Source organism: Cardiocondyla obscurior, linkage group LG08, assembly GCF_019399895.1.
Source record: "Cardiocondyla obscurior isolate alpha-2009 linkage group LG08, Cobs3.1, whole genome shotgun sequence".
NCBI lineage: Eukaryota > Metazoa > Arthropoda > Insecta > Hymenoptera > Formicidae > Cardiocondyla > Cardiocondyla obscurior.
In genome coordinates, this window is record NC_091871.1 from 1317617 (window position 1) to 1334496 (window position 16880).

General features: G+C 36.2%; 4 protein-coding genes across 6 annotated transcripts; 3 read left to right on the forward strand and 1 right to left on the reverse strand.

Moving 5' to 3' along the window:
• Window positions 1–80: 80 nt before the first annotated feature.
• Rab1 (RAS oncogene family member Rab1) lies at window positions 81–2460 on the forward strand. Its single transcript, XM_070660365.1, has 4 exons — window positions 81–270; window positions 950–1346; window positions 1672–1903; window positions 2002–2460. The coding sequence occupies exons 1-3, from the start codon at window positions 248–250 to the stop codon at window positions 1870–1872; spliced, it is 621 nt and encodes a 206-aa protein (XP_070516466.1). The 5' UTR covers window positions 81–247; the 3' UTR covers window positions 1873–1903; window positions 2002–2460.
• A 174-nt stretch (window positions 2461–2634) lies between these two features.
• Window positions 2635–10445, forward strand: LOC139104701 (TBC1 domain family member 12). The gene has a single exon (XM_070660350.1). The coding sequence runs from the start codon at window positions 3753–3755 to the stop codon at window positions 5634–5636; it is 1884 nt and encodes a 627-aa protein (XP_070516451.1). The 5' UTR covers window positions 2635–3752; the 3' UTR covers window positions 5637–10445.
• Window positions 10446–10790: 345 nt separating this feature from the next.
• On the forward strand, window positions 10791–13891 carry Sec10 (Exocyst complex component Sec10). The gene is made up of 6 exons (XM_070660344.1): window positions 10791–11006; window positions 11232–11675; window positions 11760–12337; window positions 12404–12892; window positions 12975–13482; window positions 13607–13891. Exons 1-6 carry the CDS (start codon window positions 10974–10976, stop codon window positions 13703–13705), a joined length of 2151 nt encoding a protein of 716 aa, XP_070516445.1. The 5' UTR covers window positions 10791–10973; the 3' UTR covers window positions 13706–13891.
• Art1 (arginine methyltransferase 1) lies at window positions 13621–16867 on the reverse strand. 3 transcript variants are annotated; one of them, XM_070660356.1, is made up of 2 exons: window positions 16750–16867; window positions 13621–15599 (listed from the first exon to the last, which is right to left on the reverse strand). In XM_070660356.1, exons 1-2 carry the CDS (start codon window positions 16813–16815, stop codon window positions 14514–14516), a joined length of 1152 nt encoding a protein of 383 aa, XP_070516457.1. In that variant the 5' UTR covers window positions 16816–16867; the 3' UTR covers window positions 13621–14513. The 3 variants fall into 3 exon arrangements, with proteins under 3 accessions (XP_070516457.1, XP_070516458.1, XP_070516459.1); XM_070660357.1 differs by lacking the exon at window positions 16750–16867 and adding an exon at window positions 16229–16740; XM_070660358.1 differs by lacking the exon at window positions 16750–16867 and adding an exon at window positions 16205–16740.
• Between the last annotated feature and the right edge of the window lie 13 nt (window positions 16868–16880).

Below are 16880 nucleotides of genomic sequence, written 5' to 3' on the forward strand. Positions count from 1 at the left end.
ACGGGTGTGGAAACGGCACTTGCGGCCGTACTGCCATTCTGGCATTACGTCAATGGTGGAAGTCTCACTGGGAGGAGTTGCTGTGGCCGCCATTGTTCTAACTCTTCGTCATATTACGGAACGTAGTGAGAATCCTATTTATCCACGTCGCGTAACGCGTGTCGAGGCCAGCGAGCTATTTTCTAGGTGTGACCTGCGAGCGTGAACCACAAAGCGGATCCATCAGCAAACGCGTTCCCAGTATAGCATGTCCACGATGAATCCCGAATAGTGAGTAAACTTTTCTTTCTACGTAGAGCGCAAGTGTAATGAATTTTACGGCTTATCAAACGCGACGGAAACGTGGGCGTATGCGAGATGAAAAAAAAAAAAATATATCCTCGTTATCAGGCCCAGCTCCTTCAGCAGGGGACTTAAATTCGCTCGACTTTTGTCATTTGACAGATTTACCCTTTCCTCTCGCCCGCTTTCCCCTCCTAATCGAAACATGGTATTCACGCATTAGCCGAGATGCCTGTTGGTTTTTACTGGCCTTCTAAGCCAGCGCAATAAGTTTGGATAAAAGGAAAATGCCTTCGCTTTATTTCAACTTATCGCAGTGGCCCGGAAGTTTGACTCAAACAAACTGACCGCGCATTTCATTATTTTATACCGTTATGTTTTTACGTTATCTTTATCCTTTTTGACGTTAGGACCGTGATATATATTATTATTTTTTTTTTTTTTTAGTTACAAGCAAAGTATGAGTAAATCGTTGATAAACTGAGGAATTTTTCTTTGTGTTTAAAAAGCTTTAAAATATAAAATGGTATCTTTGATTTCAGCATATGTGCGTTATCTACGATCTTAATTTATTACGTAGCCGTATCGCACTACGTTTTCTTCTCGTTTATATGAATATTTGTAAGTTTGATATATAATATGCTAGAATATATTTTTTTTGTTTCAGTGATTATCTGTTTAAATTGCTTCTAATTGGAGATTCCGGCGTTGGAAAATCATGCCTTTTGTTGCGTTTTGCTGATGACACATATACAGAAAGTTACATCAGTACCATTGGTGTAGATTTTAAGATTCGAACTATTGACCTAGATGGAAAAACGATAAAGTTACAAATCTGGGATACAGCAGGCCAAGAACGGTTCAGAACAATTACAAGTTCATATTATCGAGGTGCACACGGTATTATTGTTGTATATGATTGCACGGATCAAGAGACTTTCAACAATGTAAAACAGTGGCTAGAAGAAATTGATCGTTATGCCTGTGATAACGTCAATAAATTGTTAGTTGGGAATAAATGTGATCTACATACTAAAAAAGTAGTAGATTATACAACAGCCAAGGTAATCGATTGCACATATATTTTTTTCGATATTATTAAGAGGCACGGTAGTGCCTCGCGCCAAGTACAGGCGCAGCGTACTACCGAGCCTCTTTTACGCGAGACGAATACGGAATATACGGGATGTCTTATAGTAAACGGACGCTTTTTCGAGAGTAAGTAGAATTTATCGCGAAAAATAGAAAATAACATAACATTTTTCTATTTGTCCCAATAAACTCTACTTACTTTCGAAAAAGTGTCCGTTTATTACGGGATAATGTATAAAATCTGTTTAATTATTTTTTGGTACATGATTATATATCGTTGCAATATTTTTGCTGTAGGAATATGCTGATCAGCTCGGCATACCATTTTTGGAAACATCGGCCAAAAATGCGATGAATGTAGAACAAGCTTTTATGACAATGGCCGCAGAAATTAAACTTCGAGTAGGTCCACCATCGAGCGGAGCAAGCGATCCAGCCAACAAGGTCAAAATAGAACACGGTCGTCCAATCGAATCTGCTAAATCTGGATGCTGCTGAGAACTATAATTTTACGTTTTGTTTAACCAAAGTAAGTCAAATAAAACAGCGATCTTAATATATTTATGCTCAAATAAGAGTCGTTTAATTCATGGCTATCAATAAATTTTTTTCTTTTTTTTTTTACAGAACATCTAACATGGTTGCGGTCCGGGAACTGCAAAATTAAACTTATTACTGCAAGTATAAGAACATATATGAAAGTTTAGTTTACCTCAACAAGAGAAGAAGAAGGGGAAAAAAAGTTAACACCCTCATGGACCATCAACTCTTCTTTGGAGTTGTACGAAACTCTTGTTTGCCCCAAAATTTTGTTTTTGTAGCTATTTTTTTTTCTTTCTAAAGAAAAAAAAAACGTGGTTAATTAACATCGGTTTCTAGTATAAAATTCGACTTTAGATCGACAAGAAACTTGTCGAATTAGTATCGATAATATCGAGCGAATGTAGGTGTGCGTGTAATGGAAGGGCAACTCGGGTCTTGAGAAGTAAATATAATGATACTGCGTATGGCGGTTATTACAATAAGCACTTTTTCTTTTTTAGCCTAATTGTAATATGTACAATAGAATATGTGTTTGACTCTGTAGCCATTTCTATTCCTCTATATAATAATTCAGAATGTTCTTCCGTGTTTTCCTTTCTCTTTATCTTCTAGCATAAAGGGTTTTTAGGTTTTTTACTATTACGATTCTACATAATGCGCCAATTTTTATGTAAGATGTATGTAAGATATCCTGAATCGTTAATTCTTTTAATACATTCCTTACAACATTTTGAAACAAAAATACCGAAGCTGTAGTAGTTTCTAAATAAGAAGGTTGATTTTGCACATTTACGGTATCGCAAATTAAGTAATTAAAAGTTCGTAAATACCGCTGTTTTTTATATTATAATTAAAATTCGAATATTTATGCACGTGGAGAGCCGCAGTGCGTGACTTGATGGGAGATATCGAATACAGTCGATCTTCTCGAGAAGTGTTTCTATTCATATCTTGATGACAATTCCGATTATCATATTGATATCTATTTAATGAGAAGTTTCCGAATGCGTTGACTAATTGGCTTTTTTTTTACACGTGCGAGTATCATCTTTTCTACATTTATGAAAATTAAATTAAATTGATTAAAATGAGTCGTGACATGGTTTTCAGTGTCGCGCGGATAATTTAAATTTTGTTTTAGTACCCGAGAATTTTTAAAGCACGACGCCACCGTCGCCGACGAGCTACCGATGACAGTCAACTAGAGTCAAACCATCGTCGACGAACAACTCTATCGAAGTGGTGATGGGAGTCCACCGACGCGATATTTGACGTGTATTTGTATATGACATATATCGACTTCCAACGCTATAACACATACGCTACCTAGCTCGATTTGCCACTGCAGAGGGACCCTGCTGTCGTTGCTGTCAGTGCCGCGTACGCGAGTCCACGCGATTCTGCGATCTGGGCTCGCAATTAATTTCAAAGGATGTGACCTCTGATCGCCAAGACCCCGGGTCCCTTCGTTCCGCACCCTTGGACGATATTGGAACACGCCAAAATTTATAGATGCGACCGATCGGTGGAATCTGGTCTAGTTTGGCCCAGCGACTTGATTACCATTCTACGCGACCATTTCGCGGTATGGCACGCGCGTGACGAGGAGACCGTCAGCGTTCGTCCCCTAGAAGTCGTCCCCGTGGTCACCGTTGGCCGACGCTCGAAGTCATCGGAACGCAAGGTGTAATATTCCATGCCAACCAGGTATTTAACAATCAATAAGAAAGCATGCACGAACTCGTGAGCCTTTCTGGTCGAAGGATTCGGCGCGTGAACGGCTGTCCCGGATCGGAGACGACCTGGGCACGCCCGCGAGGTTAGGAGACCCAACCATGAAGAGCCCGGTGGCGTCTCAGCGGCTGAACGGGGGTGACGCGCATTCCACCCCATCGCCGAGCTTGCAGCCGTCCGGAGCGAGCGTCAAATCTCGTCAAAATAATGCCGCCAACGGCCTCCAGGTAGTGAAAGTCGGGCGCGAGTCGTGTGGCGGATGCTACATCGCCAGCAACATCGCGCCGAAGGTCGGCAAGCAGCAATTGGTATCCCTCAACGGAGACACGGTACGCTGCGACAGCGTCAACGTCGACGAGGCCTTGGCGTGCGACGTAGCGCCTGTACCACCGGCGAAGACTAAGGCATTGTGCGTACACATCAGGGAGAACAAGTGGTATGACGCTGGCAACGTGATATCCGTCGGGGTGGCTGGCACTAGCCTGAATCACGCCCTGGAAAGCATGTCTCTGGCCTACAACCCTTCCACGAAACAGCTGTACTCGGTGGAAGAGGCCAAGACGCACGGGCATGCACAAATCGACTGTACTTCTCACTATCTGGACGATTTGTGTAACGGCAAGGAGCAAACGTCGAGTACGAAGCCTGACGTGGACAAGTACGTGAAGCTGGAAAACGTCAGCGCGAACAGCAGTCCGAGAAACAGTCTGCCACGCTCGTGTAGCAGCACAGTGTCTTCCCTCAGCGAGATATCGCCTTCAGGCAGCTTTCTAGGATCCGACGAGCATCACGTCGTGGAAAAGACTGACAAGATACCGAAACGTTGGGGCGGCTTGAACACGATTTTTACAAAGAATGTGTTTTCGTGGAAGAATAAAAATTCACCGCAGTCGACACCCACCGGTAGCCCGTCAAGAAATATTGACAAAGTAGGCGGTAGCACAGCTTTAATCCAGCAGCCGAGGCCAGCAAATTTACCAGCCAAAAACGCTTTGGAAGAAGAGCGCCATCGCAAGCAATACTATGCCATCTTAGAAGCGGCGAGGAAGAGAGAAGTACGCGAGGAGAAGGAACGCAAGCAGCAAAGGGAGTGTCAGCTGAAAGAAGAGAAGAGATTAGCCGAGGATTCTAATACGTGGAACGCGCACGTTCTGCCCAAGTTCGAAAGTGTTAAGAATACGAAGAAAGTAAGGGAACTGTGGTGGCGCGGTTTGCCGCCGAGTGTTCGAGGTAAAGTATGGAAATTGGCAATTTCGAATAGTTTAAACATAACGCCGCATCTGTACAACCTGTGCTTAGACCGGGCGATGTCGTGCCCCAATAACGAGTCATTAGCCGCTATCCGATTAGACGTATCTCGTACCTTTCCTACCTTATGTGTCTTTCAAGAGGGTGGACCATTATTCGACAGCCTTCAGGGTATTTTGGCAGCGTATGCAGTGTACAGACCGGATGTAGGCTACGTGCAAGGTATGAGTTTTGTGGGTGCTGTACTGTCGCTGAACATGGAACCGCCGGACGCCTTCGCCTGTTTCGCGAATCTGCTAAACCATCCTTGCCACCGAGCCGCCTTCACATTGGACCAAAAGAGGATGAATACCTACTATAAAGTATATTCCAGTGCTCTTGCGCATAAGCTGCCAAAAGTCTTTTCCCACTTTACCATAGCCGGATTAAGCCCGGACTTGTATCTGTTGGATTGGTTGTACACTATTTATGCTAAAGCAATGCCTCTTGATGTTGCATGTAGAATCTGGGACGTCTTTCTCAGAGACGGAGACGAGTTCCTTTTCAGAACCGCGCTGGGAGTGTTGCACTTGTATCAGGAAGAGTTACTGAAAATGGATTTTGTACACGGCGCACAATTTCTTACAAGATTGCCGGAGAACTTGCAGGCGGAGTCCTTGTTCAACAGTATTGGTCAAATGTCCACTACCGTTGGGACTACAACATTCCAGCAGATGTTGATTCAATATTCTTCGTAATTTAATATAACAAAGGTATAACGAAATTGATGGCTTTCTTATTGTGATACTGGTAACGAGATCTTTGTGCAAAAAATTTTGTACATTATTTATTAGCATACAGAATTAAAAACTTTATAATTTGCTTGAAACTTTCGTTAAGACATCAATTATCTTTGTTTAAAAATCACTCGTATTAAATATTTAAGATGTGATATCCAGAAATGTCTTTGAAATTAAACTTTTAATTAAATGTTTAAAAAAAATTGTTTTTTATAAATGACACAGAAATAATAATGTAAAGATTAATTGCACAATAGATGAGGGAGACGATTTTCAAACATTTATGACGAAGATATAATTTCGTTATGGATTTTTGAAAATTACAAATAAGACTATATAAGTAAATGAATTTGTTATGGAAATGATATTTTCTATGTAAATAATCGACGCTATTTAGTTACGCATGTTTTTTTACAACGAATAATATTGGAAAAGAATTATCCGCAATATAAAACATAAATGCTCTATTAAAAGATCTACGTATACTCGTTTTACACATTTGTTTAGCATTTTTTGAAATTTATATATATTTTAATTTATAAGCTTGACATTAGCTTCCAAAAAGCAAACCAGAATATTCTAAGCTAAAGCTTTAACTTATTTGAATACATATATTTAACTTCGATCATTTTTTATTATAAATATTTATGACAATTCTTTCTAATTTGTGATATTCAAACACTTGAAATATTAATCTTGCTTGATATACGTGTATTACTATGCAACGTTGCATTTCAGCTTTGAGATATATTGCTTCGTTCTTTGTGTATCCCTTCAATTTTTATATTCTCTTCAAGATTATGAAGGGATATACATATACTCAAATACAACAATATTATTCAGCTGCGACACAAGTATTATCCTTATACATATACAGTCACAAATATAGAATTAGTCGAGAAAAAGATTTTTGTTACTTTATCGATTGCCGTTTATTTTTAATTTCGTGTTGGATACTATTCCCGGCGATACACTACGATAAATACCCAAAGAAAAAACGTCGAAATTACACACCAGAGAACGTATTTTGTCTAAAATTTTTTATTAATACTGGCCACAAAAAAGCGGAGCTAAATAGTGTAAACATATAAAATATTAAAAAGATTACGTTAAAAATGTACGTACAATTTATAAAAATTTTTAATATTTAAGTGCTTTCTTTTGCAAGCTAATGCATGTTGCTTGCATTATTACGCTTCGTTACTTTCAACGTTGTAATCAGGGATTATCTATTGAATACGAGATTATTACAGAACAGCATGATAAAATATTGGTATGGCATACTGCAGTGCTACTGTCTTTTATTCTTTAAACAATTTAAACAAATAGTTGAAATTTAAATAATTTTTTGTTACTACCGTCACGATATGGCAATTTTTTCAGTTTAAAATGGTGAAAGCTTATCAGTCCCGTCTTTTTAGTGGCCTTCGTAATGAAGATAAGATAAATTCGAGGTTTAAGAACGTGCAATATCGAGCAATTGCAATTATCGAGCCGTATTCTTTAAGGGAAGTGATTTCACAAATGTATTTTCGTATAGCGTAACTGCAATATGCTCGTTGAGTGTGCTTGTTGTGTACCACCTTTTAATACCGATGCGTCAAATGAAAACATGTATGTAGCATTTTAACATCTCGACTGCTTTCGCAACTCAGGTCAAGATAATTTAGATTCTAACAATCTGGATCAAAATAATCTGTGATTATGATTGGATAAATTTTATATTGCTCGTTTTGATTGATTTTTGAATAATCAATCGAAGCGAGAAATATGATTTTATTTAATCACAGTCACAGGTAATTTTGTTCAGGATGATTTTTTTGATCTGCGTCGCAAAAACAATCCCCGAATAGGCAATATCATCGATCGGCCAACCTTGAGGTTGCTGGCTATAATATTTTAGTACAGTCACGAAAACATTAAGCTTCGTACATGCCACAGCTTGCAAGTTCGAATATTATACGAAAAAGTATATAACATTATCACATACCGAGCTAATTATATCACGTCAAATACATATATCTCTTTTATATGTGCAAGCTTTAGAGTGATAAAATTAGAAGCATCTAAGCACTAGTCGCCGAAATAAATGGTATAATTGTCACGGTTTGTTAAATTCTCATTTACTTTTGGAGAGATTATCCACAGTACACTGTAACGTTTTGATTGTACCTATGCGTTTCTATGCGCTTTTATGTAACGTTATATGATAATTTGCGCGACGAGCGTACAACTAATGGATGTGTTTCGCTATGACGCTGTATGCATGTTTTAAGGGTAATATGTGATTCTCACGTATCGAGATACGCGTGCGAACGTCTTAAGAAGGCGTAACTGAACCTACGATTGTAATATATATCTTAGTTTTTAATCGACAATACTCTCATTCCATCCATTATCCCAAATTACTATACTTAGCGTTCATGAACAATACATAACGAATAAGTTTATAGATGTATATAAGGGGTGCACGTGGATAAGACGTAATTAGAACACGATGAATTAAGTTACATGGAAATTTTTAATACAAAATTGTAAAATTATTTATAATAGATATATCTTCTCTCTTTTCTATTTTTGTTTGTATTAAAATAAGTTACTGATAATTACTTGTGGCGATTGATAGTTTTGATGCTCATATTAAAATAGAGATTTTTTTATTTAATCGACTTTGCAATATATTGATATTTAAGTATTAAAGATGTTTTATCAAAGTTAATAGCCAAAATATTTAAGGATACAATTAAAATACTTACATTTTTTATATATTACTGCTGTTTTATATATATATATATTTTTTTTTTTTTTCATGATTTCTGGATGCGTGTTATATAAATTTATCTTAATTTTCTGTATTAATATTAATTTCACTCATGTCTACGCCAACGTGTCCGGCTAATTAAATTGCGTTAGTAAATGAACTACATTTATGTATATCTCCATTTTGGACATAGCGTGATTATCTTTGTGAAATGTTCGACGATGATGTGCCAACCGTATTAAAGTTGTAAAGAAGTGGAAGGCTATTTGTAAAAACTGTCTTCGCGTGCTAGAAACGAAAATCGATTACCAAGTTTTGTAATTATTCGCATCACGGTGCGGTTGGCTAATGTAACGAATACAGTTATTTAATGATGAATGGCATTAGATATAATAGAAACTGTGCGAGCGACAAAATGCGACGTCTACGTCGAAAATAATTGTGTCCGTTGCACGAAGTGGAACGTGAATATCTTATAATTTTTCTGTCTTATCGATTTGACAGCCGCATTATAATTGTCTGATGCGAGTTACTACGACCAGAATTGTATGTATGTGCATAATTGAATTGTACATGACGTATGCTTGTGCCACATATATCGATTGTATCGAATTCTTGTAGTTATATCTACATTCTGCCGAGAATCTGCAAGGAAAATGTCTTAAATGCGCAATTCTTCATTTATTTTGGACAATAATTATATTTAAATATTAATTTATTATTAATATTATTTTTTTTTTAATTTGTAGAAAAACAATCTTCTGTAAGTGATAGATTTATTTTTAGTGGTCACATTTATTTTTGAAATATTGTAAAGCCTATTCTACAATTTATATAAAGTTGTAAGCCATAAGAATTAACTAATTGTATCCGAGCATACTTTACACATTCAACTTTGATTAATTTTTATGGCTCACGACCCACGAGCTTATTGCTATAATGATTGTGGATGATTGTTGTGGAATAGGCTCGATAATTATTCTAAATATTTAAGTTAAAAATTTCCTCTGCTTAAAATTGAAGAAATACGATGCCTAAAAGACATAAAATCATGTAAATGGAAGCGTTAAAGATCTGTGCACAAACAACATCACGCATCACATGGACACTTCTGTGTTCCTTGTCGTTAGTGCCTCGATAGAGGAACTCGTTGTATATTTTATACGCGTTTTATCGTGTGTACACCGAAGAGCAGATTTGGCGTTTTCTGTGGCGACGGCGACTAGCGTACGTAACTAAACGGCAGAGGCAAAGGATGAGAGAACGACGGAGAAAATCAGTCTTCGGCAATCCGGCCGGCGCGGTATATAATACATGCGAAACATGTGAAACTCGATGCACACGACACTAAAATCGCGTTCGCTAGCTGCCGTCGTCGCAGCAAACGCCACAGCTGCTTTTCAGTGTACATTTACCCTAAGTGCAATATTGTAATATATATTTTGTAACGGATACGATCCCACGAGATTTATTTTGTCAGATCTACGTAAATCGGTAAACGTGTAAAGTATACATAGAGACGTTAGCGAATTAGCAGAGAGAGAGAAAAAAAAAAAAATACAGAAGGGAAAGAAATCTTCATATTTTTTTAATACCAAATCTGAAGGAACTGGTTTTAGAAAACGAACATTAAATGGATAGTTTGCGTAATAAATTCCCAAAATTTCGTAGATGATGGCCATAAAACGCGATGCACAGCCACGTCTCTAGCGATATACTTTTTATCAGAGATCTTGCGGGGATGCAGCCGTACGGATTGTTATGTATATAAACACACGCTTGCTTCCTAATTTAATCAGAGTGTAAGAGTTAGCGATATCTACCGCAATAGTGTAACGACCATTTTTATATCATGTAATGGACTGCGAACGAAATCGAAAGTGTGCTAAAAGCGAGTGCGAGAAATATTATATATTGTAAATGACGCCGGCAACATATCTATGAATGATTCTTTTTTTTTTTCTTTTTTTCCTATATGAATAAAAAGTATGCTCTATGACATCGAATTAATCTTCGAGTTTTCTCCATTGTAAGTCATTAATACTTCGACTTGTATACATTAAAAAAAAAAAAAGAAAAAAAAAACAAAGCATGCATAAAATTGTTGAACAATTGTCTTACATTCATATTTTTTTAACAACCGTCGCAGTTATTGCTTTAAAAAAAAGTCTAAAAATATAATATCAGATCACGTAAATTGTGTAATTTTATTATGCATTTTTCAAATAAACTTTCAAGTTGATCACGATTATCGAATATCTAGATTACGATGCGCCTTAAAATGCCGACGGCGCGCATCCGCGCTGTTACTAGTGGACGTTTCGCGAGTCGCCATGCCTTTCTTTACTCCGTTTGATCACAGTACGAATTGACTATAGTTCAACTTTAGTTTATTTGCTACAGTTTGCCACAGCTCGTGGCGGATTACGTTTCCGTGTTACTTACGTGCTTTATACGCCCGTGGCATTGCTCTAACCCAACTCAACTGATATTTTTTCCTTTTATGTTGCTGTACAAGAATAAACTGTTTCAAAATGATGCAACAATACATGAAAGAATTGGAGCAGGTTTTGATTCTCCTTTTTCTATTTCCACCGAGCTTATTTGTTTTTATTTCACAACCGACACTTTAGCGTATAAGTTTTAATTAATACTGATACAATTATAGTTACATTTAGTCAGCTTGAAAGAATTTTTTTTAATAAATTAAATTTTTTACCACACAAATTGTTTTGTCTAATATTCCATGAAATTAATAAATTAATTTGAAATAAATCACAACTGTTTTGTAGGATCCATTTGATCCTGAAGAATTTGTGGAGAGACTAGCATGGAGAACTGTTAATGACAACACAAAGGAAGGAGGAAAGACGTTTTTCGATCCTGTCATTGTCCATGAAACTTTTTTGCAAGCAATCAAAGACTTGCAAATATTGCAGGAACGTCAGCAAAAGAAGTGTGATAAATTAGAGGCTGAATTGAAGGAAGAAGAAGCTCGGCATACACTCGAAATATTAGAATTACAGGAGAGAAATAGACATTCTATCGATTTGTTTCATCAGTTAGATGAAAGAATTAATTTTGTAGCCACAAAAGTTTTGCATCTAGGAGATCAATTGGAAAGTGTTAATACTCCAAGAGCAAGAGCTGTTGAAGCTCAAAAATTGATGAAACACTTCTTAGAATTTTTAAGCCCTGGCCCATTAACAGATCCAATTTTCACAGATAAGTCCTTGGTAAAGATAATTATAATAATATAATTAAACGATAATAATATGGAAATGACAAGATCAAAGTATATTAAATTTTATTTATTACAGTTGAACAATGCTGCAGATGTGATACAAAAACTCCATCTGATAGCTCAGGAACTTCCCTCTGAGAAATTTGAACATGCTAAAAAGAAAATTGGCGTTAAATACGATGAGATAGAACGTAATCTTATCGAGGAATTCGTAAGAGCGCATAACAGAGAAGATGCACTGTACATGAGGGAACTGGCAAGCACCTTAGCGCATTTTAAAGGCTACTCTCAATGTATTGATGCATTCATAGAACAAAGTCAAATGGGTTCTTTTGGTGGAAAAGATGTCTTTCAAGACGTTATACCTATGTGTACGAAATATCACAAACTTATGCAGCAAGTTTTTTCCAATCCTGAACAAGTAATGGCTAAATTTGTCTTAAATATATATCATTTGCGCCTTCAAAAATATGCAGTCGCCAAGTTGTCGGACAAAAATGACGCTGAAAAGTATCTTCGAAATCTATACGATCTGTACACAAAGACGGTTAAGCTATCTAATGATTTAAAAATCTTTAATATGGGCACTGACGAAACTTATCTTCCCAAACTTACAAGAAACATTTTCCAGAAATATTTAGATACGTATATTAGGTAGGTTTTTAACGATCGCCGAAAATAGTTAAAAAATTAATAATTAATTGCTATCGATTATTTCAGTATCGAAACAAAGGCATTTCGGGAAAAGTCAACTACGTTACTTATTGAATACTACGAATCTAAGAATCATCAAAAGAAACAATTGCAAACAGGTGGTTTTCAAGAATTACGTAGAGACTTGCAAGCTGTATTAGGTGCAAGAACGAATATTAATATTGCTCAAATAGAAGATTACGGAGGTGAAACATTTCTATCGGAAGAATTAGCAATTTCAATACTACAGAGAAGCAAACTCGCGTTTCAAAGATGTCAATTACTGTCGCAACCTATCGATGTACCAGGAAATGTATTACAGATCTTTGAGATATTATTGCAATATTTAATAAGCGAGCACGTAGACTATGCATTGGAATTGGGTTTACAAAGTGTACCAATACCTGAAAGTAGAACTCAACCAGAGATTCACTTTTTTAACGTAATGCATCAATGTAATGCAATTGTTAGACTTCTGGAGGAACAATTCAACGATAGCGTGCTGCCTCTCGTTGCGTACGTATTTTTTTTTTCTTTCTTTTTTTTTAACATACTGATTTTACTGTTATACTGATAGTACTAAAATTTATTTTTTTAGTTCGTCGTCTAAACATGCCGATTGTTTGTTGAAAAAGAAAGCGATATTAGAGCAAATAGATGTCAAATTAGATACTGGCTTAGACCGAAGTATAAATGCTATTGTAGGCTGGGTAAAAGTATATTTGCAAAGCGAACAAAAAAAGACTGATTTTAAGCCAGAAACCGACGTGGATACTATAAATACTCCAGCCTGTTTAATTGTGGTGCAATACGTGAGCGGAATGATACGATTGATACGAAATACCTTAGATGGCAGGCATTTAGATACAGCTCTCAAAGAATTAGGAATCAGATTCCACAAAATTATTTATGACCATTTACAGCAATTTCAATTTAACTCCGCCGGTGCTATGTGCGCAATATGCGACATGAATGAATATCGCAAGTGTATCAAAGAGCTTGAAGTTGAATTTGTTACGAATCTCTTTGATACTCTGCACGCCTTATGTAATTTGCTGTTAGTTAAACCTGAAAATTTGAAACAAGTTTGCACGGGAGACCAACTGGTATGTATAATTTATTTATATTCGATTCTTTAAATATCAAACTGATTGACGTAAAATAACCAATGCTGTAACTGAAAGCAAAAATTATTATAATTGTACATTTTTATTATTTTCATAATTGCAGATGACTCTCGATCGTACTGTTCTACTTAATTTTATTCAATTAAGGACCGATTACAAGACACAGAAATTAGCCAATTGTTTGAAAGGTATAACAACATAATGACGCATTGCTTAAATAATGGAGAAAAACTTCTTGATGCTCAGCCTATTTCACCAAGATCAACGATTGAAATAGTTACCAAATGTATAAAGACAAGTGACAGCGTGATTATTTATTTAAATAACTTTTGCTTTTAAATTTATTCATCTTGTCATTACGTATGCAAATATATACAATCGCAGAATATGGTATAGCCTATTTTCTTGGTAAGCAACAATAAATAAATGTCAAGTAGAAGCAAAAGAATTAAAGTTTAAGAAAATTAATATTTTGATTTTTTTAAACATTACATATCATACATATTTTAATAAATTTATGGTAAAGCAAAATTCAATAATATAAAAAACAATATGGGAATGAAGAATTTTAGCGCACAAATATATTTTATTACACATCAAGGATATTAATTACAAATCTTTTTTTGTAATATTACAATGAGTTACCGCCAAAACATTTATATTCACACTCAAAAACTTTTTTAAATCGATAAATGGATTTAATTGTGCGCGAAAATTCGCGTAAAAAACTTTTATTACAATGTTTGATTGTTATAAATATAATTAATTACCCAAGTATTTGCACGTTTACAGAAGGAAATGTCTATAAAAATCATTATATTAAATGTCTAATCAGAAGCATTCCATGCTTTTAAAAATTAAGGTGACAGTTCACATACTGTCGACAATACATGCTGTCTAAACACGATCATTTATACTTTTCCATAATGTAGGAAATTGATTTCCGATTTGATTAAATGATCTTTTTACGAATTATGAAAAAAGTAGAAAGTTAGTGCTCAATTCACTTATCAACGCATACGATAATTATTGGTTTCGTGTACTTGGCACAACTCTCCTTTAAAGTCTAACTCGATACTAAAATCCAAGTCTCTATAATTCCTTGCATTCGGCCTCATCGAGAATACGCCATATATCTCCTCCCCCTTCTTCACAGTCATATATTCATCAAAATAAAAGACAGTTTGTTTCCAATGTGTATATGGCACTTCTGGTGCGGTACTAAAGCCAATACGTTTGTGGCACTTAGTGAATTCGATGTTGAAGAATGTAACTAAAGCTTGGACATAATCATTTCTGCGAACTTGAAGAGTAAACGGCGATGAAAATTCGAGATCGGCCTTTGTCACTGTGTAAAGATCAACTTCTTTGATTAGGCATGCATTTGTGACAACTTGTTTCGGATCAACAACGTCTACGAGCGGTTCGCTAATAGCCACCTTCCTTATACTACTCATATCGAATCCATATACGTCGTCCCACCAGTTGATTTTTTCATCTTTATATTGTCTATCTTCGATTCCGCAAATGAATAAAGTTGCTTTATCAGGGAAAAGCATACCGTCCTCGCGGAGCCATTTGTCTCTAGCAAAAAGTACTGTGTCTAACATTGATTCATAAAATAAGCAGTAGCCCATCCATTCCGATATTATGATGTCGACTTTTTCTATTCCGTCAGGCAAAGAAACTTCTTCTACTTTTCCTTTAAGTATTGTTATAACATTGGACAGATTATTTGCTTCCACTATCTTCTCGGCATATTCGACGATATTGGAACATTCAATGCCGATTACTTTAGCTGCGCCAGCTTTTGCTGCGAACATGGAGAGAATTCCAGTGCCACATCCAATATCAAGAACTATTTTCCCTTTGAAAAGATGCTTGTTGTGATACATTGAGTTTCGATAAGTTACAGTGCGTACTTCATCCTTTAACATTTCTTCGTGAATTCCATAGTGGGCATAGGAATCGAAATAATAATCTCTTGATGTCATGTCATCAACAGATACAGATTCCCTACAGGATGCTATACCTGCATTTTTATTCATTGTAGGGGGTTCTGCAGCAGCTATGTCCATAGACTCCATATCTGAGGTCTGCAATATTTATAGAATATTAAAAACCGAATAAGTCAAAGAATATATAACTAATATAACATTATTTATTATTTTACAACTTATCACATGTTAAAAAATTTCAAGTTAAAACTCCAGCAATAAAATCTTAAAATAAAACTCTTTATAATTGTATTGTACAAAATGGAGTATACAAAGACCAAATCATAACGGTAAAAATTTTACTCGAAGAGTATAATTAAAAAAAAAAAATAATGATGGTAAATATATAAATATATATATATATATATATAAAAAAAAAAAAAAAAGAATAATGCACGCGCGGTATCTTTAAAGTCATAAATTAAACATTTTTTTTTGGCCGACATTAGAAAATTTTTTTATAAAAAAGAAGAATTGTGCGACAATTTTCCTTCGCAGGCAAGTTAAAAGATATTAAAACAAACACATTTTCCAAATTTAAAAAAATTCCAAAGTGGGGGCGATATACTATATATTTACCAAAAAAATTAACAAAGCAAAATGACAAGACATTTGCATAATAAATTTATGTAATGCATAATACATACATAAAACAATTCACATATAAAACTAATAAAAAAAAAAAAAAAAAAAAAAATAATTACTACTGTTTAAACAATATGATTTACAATGCTGTTCATGAGGACAAGCAGCATTAGAATATCGGATCTGTTAATTGAAAGAAGAAGCCCGCGCCCGGCAACAGAATGCACGTGTTCGTCTAAACAAATGGCGTCCTCTTCGAAATGAAATAGCCAGTCAGTATCCTCGGTTTAACATGCGCTTTACTCCGACTACATCGCTATATCGTTTCCGCCGTCCTATATAGAACATCCGCCGAGGATAGTGAATCTCCGGAGTCCGGACGATCGCGTGTCCGTGGCCAGGCGACGCTAGAAAATCACGTAAACTTATCGCGGAGACGCGACTCTATTCTCGTGCGCCGGTCGTGAATGAGGAGGCTCCGATATCTTCTATCAGGTACGCGATGCAAGAGTACCGTATCGACAAAACCGACGTTCTAAGCGGTTTAGCACTTCGCGCGGCAAGCGTGTATTATCTTTATAGCGTATCGGCACGTCGACGATATCCCGTTCGAGAATAAACCCTCTCGCTACTCCGCCGAGGTAACCCTTCAGATAAAACTCACCGAATTTTCTGTGATGTACGCGCGACTCTGGTTGATTTCTACCGGCACTTCATCGCTCGTCGCCATTTTGACTGCGTCACAGCAGACGATCGGGGCTGCGTTCCGCAATTCATTGCCGGCCGTGGGGCAAG

Excerpts from the sequence above, each read along its gene's own strand:
- Rab1 (XM_070660365.1), top strand. The coding sequence starts at position 248 with ATGTCCACGATGAATCCCGAATA. Across the intron at positions 271-949 it reads TCCACGATGAATCCCGAATA|TGATTATCTGTTTAAATTGC; the intron begins GTGAGTAAACTT and ends TTTTTGTTTCAG. Across the intron at positions 1,347-1,671 it reads TAGATTATACAACAGCCAAG|GAATATGCTGATCAGCTCGG; the intron begins GTAATCGATTGC and ends TTTTTGCTGTAG.
- LOC139104701 (XM_070660350.1), top strand. The coding sequence starts at position 3,753 with ATGAAGAGCCCGGTGGCGTCTCAGCGGCTGAACGGGGGTGACGCGCAT.
- Sec10 (XM_070660344.1), top strand. The coding sequence starts at position 10,974 with ATGATGCAACAATACATGAAAGAATTGGAGCAG. Across the intron at positions 12,893-12,974 it reads AGCGTGCTGCCTCTCGTTGC|TTCGTCGTCTAAACATGCCG; the intron begins GTACGTATTTTT and ends TTATTTTTTTAG. Across the intron at positions 13,483-13,606 it reads TTTGCACGGGAGACCAACTG|ATGACTCTCGATCGTACTGT; the intron begins GTATGTATAATT and ends TCATAATTGCAG.
- Art1 (XM_070660356.1), bottom strand. The coding sequence starts at position 16,815 with ATGGCGACGAGCGATGAAGTGCCGGTAGAAATCAACCAGAGTCGCGCG. Across the intron at positions 15,600-16,749 it reads CGTACATCACAGAAAATTCG|ACCTCAGATATGGAGTCTAT; the intron begins GTGAGTTTTATC and ends TAAATATTGCAG.